Source organism: Plecotus auritus (assembly GCF_963455305.1).
Source record: "Plecotus auritus genome assembly, chromosome: 5".
NCBI lineage: Eukaryota > Metazoa > Chordata > Mammalia > Chiroptera > Vespertilionidae > Plecotus > Plecotus auritus.
The window spans coordinates 66,731,984-66,749,996 of NC_137776.1; the positions used below are offsets into that span (position 1 = coordinate 66,731,984).

The following is an 18,013-nucleotide window of genomic DNA, read 5'->3' on the forward strand; positions in this document are numbered from 1 at the left end:
AGCACAGAAGATGAAGATGAGGAAAAAAAGAACTTATAAGAAAAAGCAAACAAATTCATGGGCCAATTTTAGTCCTCTCTGAGACTTTTGAAATAGGTGATTAGAGCGATGGATGTGGAGGAGGGATGAGGGGAGGCGGAAGTTTGTACCTGCATTTTTCAGCTATGCATAATGTGTTTCCTGGGTCCAGCCTAGGGTGCTTCCATTCCAGGGAGGGGTGGGGTGGGGGGGCACTGAAAAAGGGGTTAAAGGGCAGGATCTGAATCCTTCCTATCCAGTCTCCTCACTGCCATGTGGACAATGGCTGACTTTGTATGTTTGGGTCCCCAGTGCCATAGGGTTGTGTTTCCAGTGGCTTTTGTCACTCATTGATGAGCAATCCTCCATTTTCTTTCTTTTCTGCTCCCACCACCCCTTTGCAGTACTCCTGATTGACTGAAACTGACACGTTTCAGAAGCCAGTCTATTACTGTGACCCAGGCAAGCCAGTTCCCACATATGGAATAACCTGGCTTAGCTACTGATTTATGGCCTATATACCTATGACAAACCGTTTTTCTACAAAAACAACTACTTAACCCTTCCCCACCCAAGACTTGCTTCCTATATTTTATATGGATGTCTTAATTTAGGAGACAAATGTTTTTGCTTTCATAAATGTCCATGCATCTTCTGTAGATCAGTCCTTACTAAAACGTTTTTTTAAAATTCTAGTAAAAATCAATATGCACACAGATTCAGTTTTCCATCTCCTCCTGGACTTGCACAGTCCCATCCATCAGTAAACGTCCTTGGAATCTTCAAGTTGTCCCAGAGCCTTGGTCTGGACATAGATCCCGCAGGGTCACCCTAGAGGGCGCACTGTTTACGTTGTCTGCAAGTAACCAGACAGAGCTCGCTCCCTGGCTCCATAAAAGGGGAGGAGGCGGATCAGTTTCCTTCTCTCATTGAGAAAGAAGAGGATTGGAAGGCCGAGCGTATAAAGCCGCGCAGAGAGCGTGAAACAAAGCAGTCGGATCGGAATTGGACTTGGGAAGCGCGGTGTGGAGTCAAGCATAAAACTTGTGGAGGGGAGTAACGAGCCTGCTCCTCCAGCTTCCTTGTCTGCGCCGTGCTTCAGGGATTCCCACCAGCCTTGCAATTTATTTTTTTATATCTGCTTTTTTATATATAGAGAAATATATATAATATATATTTTCCTCTTAAGAGAAAATTCCTGTTCTAAGAGAAAATAAGACAAGATCAATGAAGGAGAGAAGAGCCAGCCAGAAATTATCCAGCAAATCTATCATGGATCCTAATCAGAACGTGAAATGCAAGATAGTAGTGGTGGGAGACAGTCAGTGTGGGAAAACCGCGCTGCTGCACGTCTTCGCCAAAGACTGCTTCCCCGAGGTGAGTGTGGCCGGCCGGGGCTTGGAGGAGGGGGGCGGCCCGCGGGGTGCCCCGTCTCTAGGTGGGTTTCCCTTTACTTTTCCCTCTTCCCCTATTTTTTTAAAGCTATCTTTTTCACCCCTTATTACTCCCACCGGTTAGACTGCCTGCAGGGGGAAAGTAGGCAGGAAGCATTTAGGGGTTGGGACACGCCTGCACATTCTGCTGTTAGCTCTGAAACTTGTCCGGTCATGTGTGCAGAACCTGGGGTTGGGAGATTTGGATCCTCATGTCTTGGGGAGCCGAGGGGGACGAGTGGGGAGCCAGGGGTTTAGGAAAAGGCCTGCCTGTTTGGTGTGTGACATGATGTGTCGGGTATTTTATTTTTAATTGAGGAGGCAGTTTTTCAGAGGGTGTACTTGCGGCATCGTGCATTTTAAGGTAACCTCTTTGCACTCTTCTGTCCATTTTGTTCGTCCAGAATTACGTCCCTACAGTGTTTGAGAATTACACGGCCAGTTTTGAAATCGACACACAAAGAATAGAATTGAGCCTGTGGGACACTTCGGGTAAGAGTCATCGGACCGCGTGGTTCTCGGGGCGGGTTTCCAGCCGCTCCCGGGTGCGTGGCGGCTCTCAGCACCCGCCGCCGCGCGCCACCAGCGCTCTGCCGCCCCTCGGTTAACGCGACCTTTTCCGCGGGATTCCCGAGGTCCCTGCTGGGTGATAACTCTGTCCCTTCTGGGTGGGGTGAGTTGATGGCAGTGGGGAGAAAAGAGCGCTGTGTGCCCGCAGGGTGACCCCGCGGTGGGGACCGCTTGCAGCCGGGTGGCCAGAGAGCGGTTGGCTCGCGGGACTCTCTGCCCGAGTCGCCTCGCAGCTGCCAAGGGGGCTCGATGTTGGGGTGATGCGTGCGCCGCCTCGGAATCACCTGGCTCCCGGCGGGCACTCCTCCAGGATCTAACCTGCTGGTTTTCTGGGAGGCGGGGGTGGTGGAAAGTGGGAGGTGGGAGAAAATCCCTGAAGCGACGCAATTACATTCGGATCCCGCCCCTGTGGGGTGAGTTGGGAGGGGGAGAGGACCCGGAGCGCGGGCCGCCGCGGCGCTCGTGACGCCTACAGCCAGGAATGCGCTGGCGGCGGGGCAGCACGCGGCCCGCTGGTCCCCCGGCCTCCTCTCGCAGCCGCCGCCCCGGTGCCGACCTGCAGATCCGAGCTCCCTTGCCTTCCCCCTCTCCCCGCTCCTCTTGGTCACGCTGTACCCCGCCCCCGCCCATGCCATTCCCTCCTGACCCCTATTGCATCACCCCCGCCCGCCTACGAGGCCGCGGGCCGCACAATTCGCCTTTGACCTTCCTGTCCAGTTGAATTATTGACGTCGTGGTGAATTAGTTTCAAGGATCTGGGGTTCAAGATCGGGTTATCGCCTTCCCATGCGCCCACCCATCCACCTGGTGCGCGGTGGTGGTTGGGGCAGGATTCCAGCACACGGCTTTTAGGGGTTCCGGCAGGGTCTAATGGGGTAAGGGCACCCTCTGGAATCTGGGTCTGGGATGCAGGCTTCCGCCGCTCGTGCGTGCGGCGCCGGGGAGCGAAGGAGTGCCATTCTCACCAAGGGCATTGCTTCTGGAGGAGGAGGAGCCAGCGCGAAGGCTGGTCAAAGCCCCCACGCTTCTGTGTGGAGTTTAGCAAGCAGCTGGGCTGCCGCAGGTGAAACCGGCCAAATCCCGGGTGAAACTAGCGCGCAAGTGCCAACACGCAGGTTTTGCTGTCAAGCTGGGAGTAGCCTCCTAGAGGTGCTTCTGGGCTGTGCGAGCTCCCCACAACCTTAGGCGTTAACCTCTGCAGCCCCGGAGGCACTCGGGGGATTTGAGAGCACCAGGAAGGAACTGGACTGACAGGGTCGCCTGAGGCAGTCCAGGCACAAAGGCCGGCGGGAAGTCTCGCACCAGCGCCTCTCGTGGTCACTGCCTGATGCTCTGAGTTCTGCAGTGAGAAGCGCCGATTTTGTTTCTCCCTGGAGAGCCAGGCTCTTCCTGGAGCCTTGCCAAGGGCAGCAGAACCAGGACCTCAGCGTGTTTTGTATTGGGGATTGCACACAGTCTCGCAGCTGCAGGGAAGGTGTTGATAGAATGCTAGTGTTTTCTTACCTCAGTAGTTCCTATCATCAGCGTTGTTACAGAGCCCCCAGTACTTAATGAGATCTAATTCCCAGACATATCAAGGTATTTGTTATACCTGATGGGCAGGACAGCTGGTTTGGAACCAATAATTAGCACCAGTAAATCCGCTCTCTCTCCACCGCCCCCCCCCCCCCCCCACACACACACACAGGTTTGGACCTAATGCAAGGTAAAAAGTATTTAGGCAGTTAGGTGTGGGGTCTGAGTCTGATCCAGTCGTTGAGACGAAGCTGTGCTTAGATCTTAGCTACTGGTTACTACCGATTTCTGTGAACAAATCCCCTACCTCTCTGAGTCTCATTTCATTGTCTGAAAAAAGAGAATAGAGAGCTAAATAACCTGCAGGATCTCTCCCAGTCCTTTGCTTCGTGGCTTTAGGACACCAGACAAGCAAGTCTTTTTGTTTCACACGATGTTGGTTGGCTTCTGTTCTCAGTCTCAGTGGATCTGGCATTCCAGTCCTGGGGTTTTAACCACCCACAAAGCAAGCCAAGTTCTGGTCAGAGCCATTGCTTCCTGGTGGATTTAGGAAGGAGACTCATTTAGGTAGGGGAGGGGCATGGGTGGGCTCAGAGGAAGGAATGCTGGGTTATACATGCCCTGTCTCAGGCTTCAAGAGTCACAGGACCACCAACGGAGATTTTTCTTTCTATTAGGCCTCCAAAGAGCTAAATTGACTTTTTTTTTAAGCAGAAAAAAATGACACATTGTTTTTCAAAGGCTAGAAAATAAAATGTGGACAGTTTATAGTTGGAAGCTATGCTTCACATGTGCAGTAAATATCAATCACTTCAGATATTTTCAAGTATTCAATTCAAACTTTCTGCATACACAGTATTCACCCAATAAAATATGTTGCATGAACAAATGAATATGCATAGTTTCCAAGGAGATCAGATTTCCTGACATTTATTACCACTGAATTACCTGTGCACAAAGAATGTCAACTTTATAAACATTGCCTTTCATCAAATTAAAGATAATCACCTGAAATGAAGTCTGTAGTGAGATAATCACTTGCATTTTTTACTTAATGAAACAAAATGGATGGATGTTTAACTAAAATATAAAGGTTTGAAAAAACTGTGATTAAGAAAATATCACTGCAAAATTATTCCATAATGAAATCTTTGCTCCAATAGAGGTTTATACAAATGGAAAAAAGGCATAGTTAGAATTCCATTATGTTATTTGTGAGACAAAATATTAGTTAATTAAACACAGTTACCAAGCACTGCTTAAATTCTAAAATAGACTCCACCAAAAATGGTGTGTCATTCATGAGCAAAATACATCTAGCAAGAACCACTACATCAGCAGCTAATCATTTCAAGTGTCTTTAACATTTTTCCATTGCAACTCGAGCTTTTCATGGCAAATTTCTAAACAGGATTAATTTTTGACGAATGTTTGACATTTTCTTTGCCCACTAAGACATTTGTTTAGTTCAGGTTGTGAAAATAATTGCATGTGCCTTATGCCTCCTGATACATTTATTTTTTCCAATTGCTATCCATTTAACTTTAAAGATAAGATCTAAGCCAAGTCTGTAAACTCTTAAATGTCAATTTTATTTTTCCTTTCTAAAACATTGTGAACGTTAGAGATTTGTTAGGAAAAATTAGATGTTCCTCACTTCACTTATATTAGTAGAGAGATTGCATAAACTTTGTCCTTTGAATGGCAGGCTCCTCATGTTTAGCCTCCTAGCAGAGGGATAAACATTCAGAAAACAGAAGCAATTCTTGCCTTATCTGGCTTCCATACTTGGAAGGCTTCTCATAAAGTAGTCTTCTTTTCCCCCAGCAGTCATACAATATGCACAGGCAAAGCTCTGCCAATTTGAGTGTAGGAGAGAACATCAAGTGCAAGCAGGCTATGTAGGGTCTTTTTGCACCAAGAGAAAAGATAATTCATTCCCCACTTTATAAGGCACAGAAACTTAATAGTGCCTTCCACTCTGTCTCTAGCTCCCTTTTCTTTTGCTGTACCTATTATGTGCAGGCCCTATGTGAGGTCTTAGAGATGCAGTGTTAGTTTTAAAAAGGCCCTTCCCCTAAGAGTCATATAATTCAGGTGGGGTGGGGAATGGGGAGAAGGGAACCCTCCCCCTTTTTAGTGTAGCTCATATTCAACTTATGATCAGGGTCTTGCACCAAGTGCCCTGTTCCACCTGGTTACAGTGTATTTCCATTGTCAGGCATCCCTAGTGCTGATAGACCCTCCCACCCCCAGTGCACAAACCAGTTAAAGCCACCACAGTGGCACTTGGCTAGTTGATTTCTGATGGTTACTTAAAGTCAGCCCCTCTGAAAGTAAACAAAACCTTCTTTGAACTAATGCCAACATGAATCCTCTAAAAGATGGTGGTGGGGGCTAAAGATAGCCTTTGGATACAGATCCATAATTTCTTGATTTTAATGAGAAGTATTCCCTTTTCATTAAGAAAATGAACATGTTTATTAATCATTGTAGAAATGCCCAAAATAATTTTCAAATTTACTTCATGAGCTTCTGCAAAACCATGGGTCCTGGTATCAGCACTTTAAGGTGATGAGTTGAGATCAGAGCATTTCTACTATCTATCATGTGCTTCATAGTTGGCCACATTTGCCAAGCATGGAAGCAATTTGTAGCATGGAGCTAATAATAGAAGCTTAGTCATTTAAGGATCACCATATCTTTCCTAAGTGATTTGATTGCAGTGTAATTTCAACGCATGTGATTTAGGGAATAATAGTCATTCATGCCAGCTTTTAACCAAGGCAAGTTAATGCACATTTTATTTCAGGCATATTATTAGTTTTAAAATACTCAGTTCAGCTGCTAAAATTTCCCCACAATAACTATGCTGCTTCCTCATGAATACTCTTTTGAATCTTGTCATGATATAAGCTTCTTTTAGGCCCTATGTGCTAAAGTTAGTACTTCCTTATTAGTTTTTAACATTATTAACAGAGAATACAGTTGTCTTTAAATTTTATACTTAAAGGAAAAGGGAAGAAAGAAAAATCTTAATTATTCATGGTCTGACTTTAAGGACAAACTCTTTACAAATAGAACTCATTTACATTGTTATATCTATAGCTTATACATAAGTTTAAAGGACGGTCTCTGTGACAAGCATTCTATTGAAATATTTCTTAACAGGAATGGAAATGTTCAGCTGTGTTGGAGATTAGTGTATAATTAATTCAGAAAAGCAGCTTCAAAAGAGATCACTGGTCCCTCTTTTGTGATTTACCATGTAAATTAACACATCAAGGCAAGACATATAGAAAGGACTATAAAACCAGTAAGCATTTTTTTTTTTTTTTTTTTTAGGGCATTGTGTGTGCATGAACTCTGATGAATGCTGTGGGAACAGGGTGGGGACAGTGCAAAGCTGAGCCCTCAAGGCTCTACCAGTCTTATCTTTGGTTCTTTAATACTTGTTTATAGGAAGGTGAGTCTAAGGTTCTAAAGCTGGTTTCACCTATCGAGAAGATCCAAAGAATTGAAGGCTACAGGGCCAGCCCAAGCCACTGATCTATAAGTCATTGCTCATTGAAGTCCACCACAATGCCTTCCTTATCTCCAGAAGTTGATGCAGTTCTTAAGAAGTCTTTAACATCTCTCCCAGTTGGAAACAGTTTACATTTATTTAATGATTCAAGGAAACCAAGATTCTGAAAGCTGAAGTCTAACTTAACCTTGTTAGAGAAAGACAGAGAATAAGCATTTACAAAGAAGCCAAATACTCATGGGTGATGTGACTATCAAGGGCAAAATTGCAGAAAACCAGTTCAATCATAAGGTAGTCATGATCCCTAGGAGCTTAAAGTTTCAAAACTAGGTTCAACTCTTAAGTGTTTATCCTGAAACTCTGTAAGACATATAGATTAGGGCAAAATAGAGAGCTCTTAAGTTTGGATGGTGATTTTCAATAAGCAATATATAAAACTACATTTGGAGATTTGCCCACCATGCAATGATTTCAGCTTAAACTATAGATTTTTAAAAAGTAAAGTATAAATTCCCTTTCTAAGTCTACATCTGTCTCTAGATCTTTTAAAATTTAAACCCCAGTTAGTGCTAAGTTTTCTCCAACCTAGTTTCTTACTAAGTTGTACATTTCAGTGAGGCATCCATATTGGTCATTTTGATGGCACCTGAAATAACCAGATGTTCACTTATTAATCCAGTTCTTTTGCATTTAGATATGACACCAGGGATCAATAGTTTCTCCAATAAGCTCATGGTACCTGGTGGGCTGTGCTAAATGAATTAGTTGTACCTCAGGCATTTTTGGATGCCCTGAAAATGTCTTCGCAGTTACTATATACTGGCAACTTGACTCAGAGACACCCTTGACAAAGCAAATTCCCATTGACACAGAATGCAACTGGGAATTTACAGAAGTTTGACCAGGTGTTGTGTAAATTGGTTTTGAAAAGAGCCTGATGATGTAGGATATGGCAAGGCGAATTCACCTGTGGGGCTCTTCTCCCTAGAATCAAGTATTACATGGAACACAAAGTCTTTGATCTGTTACTGAAGAATAATACCATTAAAATATTTTATCCATATCTACACTTATCCCTAAAGCTCTGTGACTTAATATAGTTCCACTTTAAGTAGACTGTTTGGATTCTAATATTTTTTAAAAGTCTCAGTAAGACTATGAGTTTATTTACAGCTCCAAAATAGTGGCCTTATTTCTAACTTATTGACTTTCCAACTATGCATCTGCATTGCCCCAAGAAATCAAAAATATTGATTCTATCTTTATAGCAACACAGAAGTGCCCCCATCCACGTTTTCATAAAATATGTTCATAATTCCAGTGAATCTGAACCTGTAAAAGAAACAAAATACTCTTCCCGGGAAAGTTTGTTGCATATTTGCAGGCATGGCATTTGTGGGGCACACCACTTGGGAAAAGAGTTCAGAGTCCTACACTGCACCAGACAGAAAAGTCCTGCTCAGACTTGATTCACAAGTTGAGATAGTTGCTAATTTGGAGCTTTCACTCTCTAGATGGCATGAAGAAATGGAATCCGCTGATAGCTGGGCAGATCATAGTCTCGTGTGTTTGCTGCTGTTGGCACAGATATTCTGTTGGTGGCCACTGAAGATACCAAAAGTTAATCTATTTTCTTGGTAAAAAAAAAAATGCAATATTCCTAATTTTATTGTTCTTGTTAGGAATTTCTTAAGGGGGAATGGAATGTTTTTTAAATTTAAGGTTCAAGTAAAATTATATTTAGGAAATATTCAACTAGAAGAGTTTTCAGTTCTCAGACTCCTATTAGAGACTCACATTTGAACTGGTTTTGCAAAAGGTTCCATAAAGCATCCCTTTGGGCATGAATCTTCTCACATATACATTTAATAATGTACATATATGGTATGTTCTATCTTTGTGAAAAGATGACGTAAACAGGCAGGTATGTCTGCAAAATTAGTTTCTGGGTGAGGCACTCTGTGACTCTTCTTGGGCTGGAAATGCTGCTCTCACGCAGTGTTAATGATCTTGAAGACAAAGATGGGTAGACCTGATGTTTCAAAAGCCTTTTAGAACTTGGCCGATGTTTGCCAAACTTGAGGAACTTAGAGCACCATAAATGTGCACTTATTCTAATCTACACCGAAGCAAAGAGGAGTTTTTTTGGGGGAGGAGGAGGGGTGCATATGTGGTGTAGTTGTTTCTTTACAACTGAAGTTTTCCTAAGTTTTCTCTTTATGGTCTGCTCGGTTCATTAGAAAGGACTTTGGAAGTGCTGTGTGTTTCAAGTTTTGTCTGGCATAATAAGAAATGCTGCAGCTGAGATTTCCATATGCATGAAGCCTATTGCACATGCTGAGAAAGAGTTTTAGTTGAGAAAGCTCAGCTCAGTGCCTAGACTTACTGCATTTAGCTAAGGTACATTCTTGGGGTGCACACATTAGTACCTGCTGTGTACTGCAGTTAGAGTTCAGTACGCTCCTACATAGTAAAAAATGTTCAGCACTCTTGTGTTTAGTGCTACAGTTACACTGGAAGCTTTGCACCTGCATCTTTAAAAATATATATATAGAAGTTAATGTGTTGCTGTTTGGCTTAACAGACTGTTTTAAGACTTTTCTGGAGGGATGTAGGAGTTAAGGGCAGGCATTGTTTCCGTTTCATGGGCTTACTTTCAGCCCTCACTTTGGTGTCACTTCTGCCTCCCATATTGGTTCTCACTTCACAGGGCATTCCTGGAATTCCTCTTCCCTTTTTCTTGGCCTGTGAGTTGTACCACACATGCCTGTGATTACAGCATGCACTCTCCAGCTTTGCTTTCCTTTGTGCAGTAGCGTGGGCTTTTACAGAAGAGAACGGGGAAGAATCCAAAGTGCTCAAGCAGAGTAAACACTGTTAAGTTACACAGAATCTTTTTTTTTTTGTTGTTCTGAAGGTTCTGCTTAGCTGAATTGTTAGATTTTTTTTTTCAGGTAGATTCTTTTTCTTTTATAATTCTGTATTTTTTTTTAACTATGAAAAAGTAGAGGCAATAGATTTTCCTATCCCAAAAGATAGGAAAATCTTACCACATCCAAAAATATTTTGACTAAGTGGTCTTGTGGTCTTGTTATTTTTAATGACAAATTACTCTCGTAGTTAGTGGTTATACAAATTATGCTTATAACTAATAAATATGGGGATCAGTTTTATTGCCACTTTGGACACTCCTGTTGATCTACCAGAAGTGAGAGGACAGGATCATTAGTAATCAGGTCTTGTGAAAGCTTTTAAAAAGTGCCTCTTTGTGGGTGGTGGGCACACAGTGCAATATACAGATCTTGTGTCATGGAAGTGTATGGTTGAAACCTGTATGATCCTATTAATCCATGTTATCCCAATAAATTAAATTGCCTCTCTACACCTGTAAAACAAGATGGTTTATTTCTCATGAACCTTCACATACATACTTATTTTTATTCAAAACATTAAACCAAATGAAAACATGAACAGAAACAAACCTCCATAGGAATGTGGTATCAGTCACAGCTCTGTTTCATTGTAAGTTGGGACAGTTTCTACATTTTGCAGCTATTTGGGTTGACTTACTTAGCACACAAAGCACATGGCTTGATGGTAGTCTTCAGGCAGGACAGGACAGAGGACGGAACACAAAGCCAGATCCCCTTTGTGGCTGACAATGCGTGGGGGAGGGAGACCCAGCACAGAAAGGGCCGGCCAGACGTATTCTCTGCAGCCATGTGGTGAATTAAATTATGAAACCATTTTCTTGGTAGTCCCAGTTTTCATTACTCTATTTTAACACCTTTGTAATTCTCCAGCTGTCTTTCCTAAATTTTGTAGTATTTGGAAAAGATGGCCCCCATGGTTGTGCAGAGCAGCTGTGGGTCTGAGATTGGCAGTGAGCACTCTCACCTCCTATCTGAAGGAATAAGGCACCTGCAGGTGCCTCTCCTCCCACGTTCAGGTCAGATTGAGCTGGGAAAGTGAGTGGTTTCCAAGGAAGGAGATCTCTGAAAGCCTGGTTAGGTTTCTGACAATCCTCACTGCTGGAAAACTCTGCTTTTATGGATCTGGGGTCTGCTCATTTCCCGCTAACTTTGAAGAGCAGAGGAAATCCTGGTGTTCTTGGCTGGTATTTGGATTTCCACTCTATGATCCAGAACTTTCTGACTCTGTATTTGGAAAGCAGTTCCTTAACGTTTACAGCTGCAGCTGTGTCAAAGTTTAGACTTTGGACACAAACAAGAAAGGTTGCAATTCGGAAAGTCAGCACTTCACAGAACAAATATACCCACACAGAGCCATAAGCCACCTAATTCCTGATGCCTCTCAGTAATGTTTAAATTCATGAATTATGTGTGTTATTCTCTTAACCTCAGATTTCTTTAAGTGGCTGAAAAGGCAGGACTACAGCTTATCATTTTCCGAGTCATCCTCATTCTAATATGCCTTATTATTTAAAATGACTTGATTTTGAAAGAAACTGATCTCTTTAAGCATTTGGAAAATGTCTTTCAGTTGTCAGCCTGCTTCTAGGTGTGAGTAGTGAGCTGGTGCAGCTCATGAAAAATTCTGGCTCCGATTGTTTGTACTTATTCATAAACTTCCTGATTCCTAGAACATTTTCTTCTTCCTTGATTGGTAGACACACCTGGCTTGAATTGTCATTGTCCACCTGTAAAACAGCTAAGTGTCAAGGCCACAGTGTCTCTGGGCTCCTTAGTGACTGCTAGGGACCAGACCATACTGTGAATAGAGGCTGGTGCACCCTAACTGCAATAACTTCTAGAAATCAAGAAAAGCCTCACATTTTGTTTTGCTAGATTATTTGAAAAGCTTCTTTAGTCTTTCTCTCCTCCTGACTTTGACTATCAAGGTTTTGATTTATCAGGAGATAACATGTCATGTTTTTCTGCTAGAAACAGAAGGATATGTCAAAATGGAATTGCTTTTCAAAATGACTTTGGTGGTTTAGATTTGAATCTCCGGAGTCAAATACACACACACACACACACACACACATCCCCTAGTAAAATGATTTTCATATTATGCCTGTGAAATGTCAGTATACTGAAAATGATTTAAAAAATAAAAAGCATTGACAAGCTGCATTTGACTTTATAGTCACACTCTTTTATAATAATTGGCCTCATGTAATTGCCCATCCTTTGGGATTCCTAAAGGAAAGGGAGAAATTTCCTAAATGACTGGAGGGTTCTGTGGTTAAATTAATTGGCTGGTAACTTAAACCTTTTGGGTGCCCGGATTTAACTCAGGCCACGATCCTTGGATCATGCCTCTGTGTCACTCTCAGAGATGGAACTGTGTAAAAAAGGGACATGATCCAATATGGCATTTATTACATGCTTTGTTGTAACAGGAAGAGAAGCTGTGTAGAGTTTGGGGGTAAGTGTAAGTAAGCAAGTTCCAAGGTCGATGGCTTGTCCAAACTTGTAACTTTGAGGTGGAACACACAGATGCAATGTGGTTGACTGTGGGTCTCTTTGCAGAGCTGAACCTACCTTTTCCTCCCTCCCTGACTCACCCTTATCGGATTGTCAGAGCGATTTTGAGTTTTGGTCTCTTTCCCAAGAAGTAGCTCTATTTATGGTGCTGGCTACCACTCAGCTTTTAATAGCACCGATACAAGCATAACCATAGTTAATACTTACTGAGCCCTTACTAAATGCCACGCCCTGCCTGGGTCTATTTAATCCCAGGTAGGTAACATCATCTTCATTTATGAATGAAGACTGATGCAGAATCCTAAAGCAATCCTGCCCCTCCTTCAGTGGTGGCGGTGGGTTTGCATGCTGGGCCATCTGGCTCCAACAGACTCTGTGTTTCACCTGATGCCCTAGTCTTTCCTCTGAACTGTGCAGATGTTAGGTCCTGGCTCTTCCCTTTGGAGTCCCATCAGGTACAAGGGAGGCTTCATTCCCCTTCTGGCAGCGGTGCATATATTACTACTCAGCCTTTGTTTGTGTGTTTTGTTTTGTTTTTGCATTAATTACCAAGAATTAGAGGAGGTGGAAGTGGGACCCCCACCCCCATGTGATATTCAAAGGGTTTAATTCAAAAGGGCAGGATTAATGCATGACAGACAAGAGATTTTCATCTAAAAACTTGTGTATCTTTGTCTCTTCCAGGTTCTCCTTATTATGACAATGTCCGGCCCCTCTCTTACCCAGATTCGGATGCTGTGCTGATTTGCTTTGACATCAGTAGACCAGAGACTCTGGACAGTGTCCTAAAAAAGGCAAGTACTGGGGAATGATGACACAGTTCAGTACCGGCCCATATATAACATAGGAACATGAAGTGGACTGGGGAGCCCCAACACTCTAGTTAATACTCGGCTGTGTATTTTGGAGTTAGAACACTGAAAAGGTCACTTTACACTATATCAGGGTTTCCATATGTATCACCAGTTTTGATGATGAGCCTGCTTAAAATTGTATTTCATTTAAGAAACAAAATACCCTTTTAAGAGCCTCTGGGTTTATTCTCTGGGCAAAATTATATTTGATTACTGTCAAGCATGCCTTCCTTCTCTCCTTCCTTCATTTACCCTATAGATTGTGTCTTAGTTTATAGGTTTATGTTCCACCTCAACTCAGATAGTGAAAAGAATGCAATAGTAGCTATTTTAAGAGAGAGGCTGTGTTTCAGTAATGATGTTATTTATTAGAAACAGAAGTAGAACTAATATAGGAGGAATATGGGCACGTTTCCAGACATTAGACAAGGTGACTTGTAATTAGAGAGATGTCAGATACTAATAAGAACAGTAGTTGTAAACATGTTCTAGATGATAACATAGCTGGTTTCTGGAGGTAAAAGGACCCCAGGAAGCTCTGGACAGAACCAGGGGGAGGTCAAGAGGAAGGGGACCTATTGCAGGTGGGTCCCAGGTACTGAGAAGGCCCGTGGGAGGGAGGAGCTGTCCTTGGCCTCCACCAGTCTTGGACTCAGTCTCTGGGCAGTTACTGAAGGCATATGCTTCACTAAGGATCATCCTATGTTCTCAGTCCTGGCCCTGAGCGCTGTGGGGTTTCAGAATCAGACCCTTCTGTGGAGCGCCCTCTCTTCTCCATGCACTAAGGCTTACACAGAGGATGTGGTTGAGACCAAGGCAGTGTCATTATAACATTTTGTGTGTTTTTATTAACTTACATCTCTTTATCATGTTTGACTGTTTATCTTTTGTGTCATATAAAATTAGGGTTTGAAGGTGAATCATCACTCATCTCTTTACTAAACATGGCAAGCACAGTTATCTCAATGAAATGTGCTTTTTAACTCCTCTATGTATCACAAATAATGCTAATGTTTGTCAGACTTAGGCATGAATACACCTTTCCTGTCTTCAGTGCTTGTAAATAGTTGTTAGACATGCAGAGGGAGGCCTAAGTCATTACACAGCTGAAGAACAACATAGCAGCACGCCTAGTGCTTGTCTGTAGGTAAAAGAGATTGCTTATTTACTGGAGTTTTTACTTGATGTAGCATCGGGTTATGCATAATTTATAATGAAAAGCCGTGCTCCTGTTTTATTTTGCTTTCGTCCTATGAGACAAAATGAGTAGTGACATTGGCCTTAAAGATATTAATGAGTGTGTTTTACATTCGTGTGAGGTTTAAGGCTCATGATAACCCCTGTTATGGTTTGTCTTGATTAACTGAATCCTTTAAGTCCTTGAATATCAAAGATGTTAAAGTGGCTTAAAGCACGATAGATTGTATTCTTTTTTTTAAATTCACCTACCAGTTCTTAACTCCAATGTCATTCAGCACATGGTAGATGTTCCTAAATAATTCTGGAAGGGATAGGAGGAATGAAGGGTGGGGAAAAAGAGAGGGAGGAATTGGTGGATAAATTGGGCTCTTATGGAAAGTATATTGCTCCCTTCAATCCACTGGTGTACTTGGCAGTAGAGTTCTTTGCCCACAGTACACCTCTAGCTCTGGAAATGTCTCCTCTGATGGTCTTCTAAACTACTCCTGCAGGATGTCCCTCCTGTCCAGGATCATATTCATGACTTCATCATCCACACTCATCTGTGAATTACTTTTTTGGAGGCACAGTTATGTCTTAATCGTCTTTGTAACCACCACAATATGTAGTAAAGCACTTAAATACATTTGTGTGCCTGTGGGAGGGGAGAGTCTGGAGGCGTGGATTCCTGATCTCAGCCCCTCTAATCCCTCTCCCCCAAGAGCCAGAACTTTCCTGTGAACACTCTGAACTCCTGACTCCCATCCTGATGGTTATCTCAAGATTGAGGAAGTGAAACCACTAAAAGATATCCATTTGCTCTTTAAAGGGACAATTAAAAAGGAGAATCCCCTGGTAGACATTTCTGTAGATTCTAAGAATTCCTGTTAGGTCACAAAACAACTAACCCAACATTGCACTAAATTGAAATATTTAGCAACTATGTAACTTAAAACTGACTCAAGGGCATATGAGCCATAGAACCAGATGCCTTTCTGAGAGCCCAATGCCACGGTCTTGGTTGATTTGGCCACTCGAATGGAAACTTCTTAAAGGCAGATTGTTCTGTTTATTAACTTTATCTCCAGTTCTTGAAATCTCAATACAGATTTCATCATATGGTAGCTGCTCCATCTTTCTTGATGGGATCAGTGAATGCATACCTGTGCTTATGTTGGCTGGGTCTTAATTCCCAGCCATCCATGGTGGGAAGTGTCAGCTGAACACATCCAAGGATGTAATCACTTGTTACAATATATAATTATGCTTAAGGCACTTTTATCTTTCAGAGATACCCCAATAATTAAGATATTACTGAAGCTACCTTCTGAGAAGCTACCTTCTGACAACACCCAACAAGTCTCTCGCAGTAGGGACAGAAACTGAGTCACAAAAACAGAGAATAAATAATAATATACATAAGTCTTCCCCAATGGATCCATTTAAGGATGTAGTAAAACTTAATATTACTTAGGAGATAAATGCAAGTTTGCTTCTTCATCTGAAGTGACAGTTCCTTTTAAATGTCCTTTATGAGTGCCATTTCTAATGTCTGTCAGTGGAGAAATTGTTTCTATTCTGTGGGTGTCAGCGCTTTGCTAATGTTTCATCTTTTCCCTCAACAGTGGAAAGGTGAAATCCAGGAGTTTTGTCCCAACACCAAAATGCTCATGGTTGGCTGCAAATCTGATCTTCGGACCGATGTCAGCACGTTAGTGGAGCTCTCCAATCATAGACAGACACCAGTGTCCTATGACCAGGTATGTATATGTTGTTAGTGTACCAGTGTGGATTTTAAAAAGGACAGAAATGGAACATCACTCATAATAAATAAAATTAAAAGTAGCCACTTTTCTTAAGTCTCAACCAGTGGTCAAGTCCAAGTGCAAGACCCTTTTCTAAGATGCTGAATGAGCACTATGTGTCCAGATTGGGACCATCTGTCAACACAGGTGAAGGGGCTGTGCCTTCACAGGAAGCATCTATGCTCCTTCGGGGCAGCCCATAGCTCAGATCGGTGTCAATACTACAAAGTGATCACCAAAGTGATCGGGGGCAAAGTTTGGCTGAACCCTCCCAAAAAGCTTTCCAAAATTTTTTCAGTGGTTTATTGTATAAAGGATTCATATGTGTATATGTGTAATAAGACAAGTTTGGGAAAAAGTCTTTTAAAATATGAATGTTCTGGCATTTAGTAGGGCAATCACATCTTTGATTACAGAGTATATGAACAGTGGGTCATATGCTACCTTGTATATTTCTGTAGCTCCCACTGGATTTAAGAGAGAAGGTGGTCAACATTGGTACTACTCTTTAAGAGAGTTCATCTTATTTTACACTCAGCAGCACAATAAAATACTACAAAAAGAGAAAGCCTTTGCCAGTAAAGTAGAACGCACCATAAAACTGTCTTTTAGAGATTCATCACTTCTTCAGGTGGTTTTTTTTTTCTAAGTATTTAGAAAAGAGGAGAATTGGTTTTAGAAATTTATTCTCTCAAAACTTACAGATTCTAAAGAGAGTTCATGTTGAAAGAGCTACAATTTTTTTTTTTTTTTTGGTATTCATTATTTTAAATGCTGTAGTCTTTGTCTTGCATTTGTAATTAACAAAAATTTTGTTATTTATAAACCATTTTGATGCACGCTTCCTTTTTGTTCTCCACACTGGGTTGTGTGGCCCATGTTTAGAAATTACATATTTTGTGTTTACTAAAGTTATAGATGGCATAACAGTATTATTTCTTTCATCAATTTATTTTGGCCCTAAACTTAATTCCATACATCTCAAAATTGATTCTGTATTCTATTCTTTATCCTTGTTTTTTTGGTATATCCTATTGACTAATCTTGATTGTTATATACACTCAAGAAAATTGACTGCCCCATGAGGTGCTGGAACAAGCTAGGGGCTGAATCACCCCTGCTAGAAGCATGTGGAAAATGCATCATTTATATTCATGATCTTCAGCTGCCTTTTTCCAATAGTAGGATCCTCTGAGTAATTCTATACTTTGCTGTGACCTGGAAGACAAGAGTATCTAGTTACTCTGGGTTACAGTTGATAGTGAAGATGAATCACCTCCTTAGCTTCTCTCCTACTTCTTTGAATCAGACTAACTGATACTCTGGGCCTCATTTAGTGATGACCCAGGGACAGCCTTTAGCACCTCTGGGATGTCAAACAGCATCTACTGAGTGATGAAAATTGAGCGCCTTAGGACTGACTGGTTCTTGACTGCAAATATTTATGAAATGGTAAGAAGGCAGTACAAATTTAAAAACTGGTTTTTTTTTTTTTTTTTTGCAGCAACACTTGGAAAATTCAGTTAACGTTAGAAATGTTTTGCGATGCATTATTATTTAGAAGACACTTTATAACTTTTACCAAGACTTACTGCTAAATACAGTCTCTTCTTTTACTTCTCAGGGGGCAAATATGGCTAAGCAGATTGGAGCAGCCACTTAC

The 18,013-nt window shown here is 42.0% G+C and overlaps 1 protein-coding gene across 1 annotated transcript; it reads left to right on the forward strand.

Moving 5' to 3' along the window:
- Window positions 1-924: 924 nt before the first annotated feature.
- On the forward strand, window positions 925-18,013 carry RND3 (Rho family GTPase 3; the record flags this gene model as incomplete). The annotated part of the gene is made up of 5 exons (XM_080668264.1): window positions 925-1,395; window positions 1,856-1,943; window positions 13,197-13,306; window positions 16,171-16,305; window positions 17,975-18,013. Coding segments are annotated over exons 1-5 (522 nt in total), but the record flags the coding sequence as incomplete, so codon positions are not given.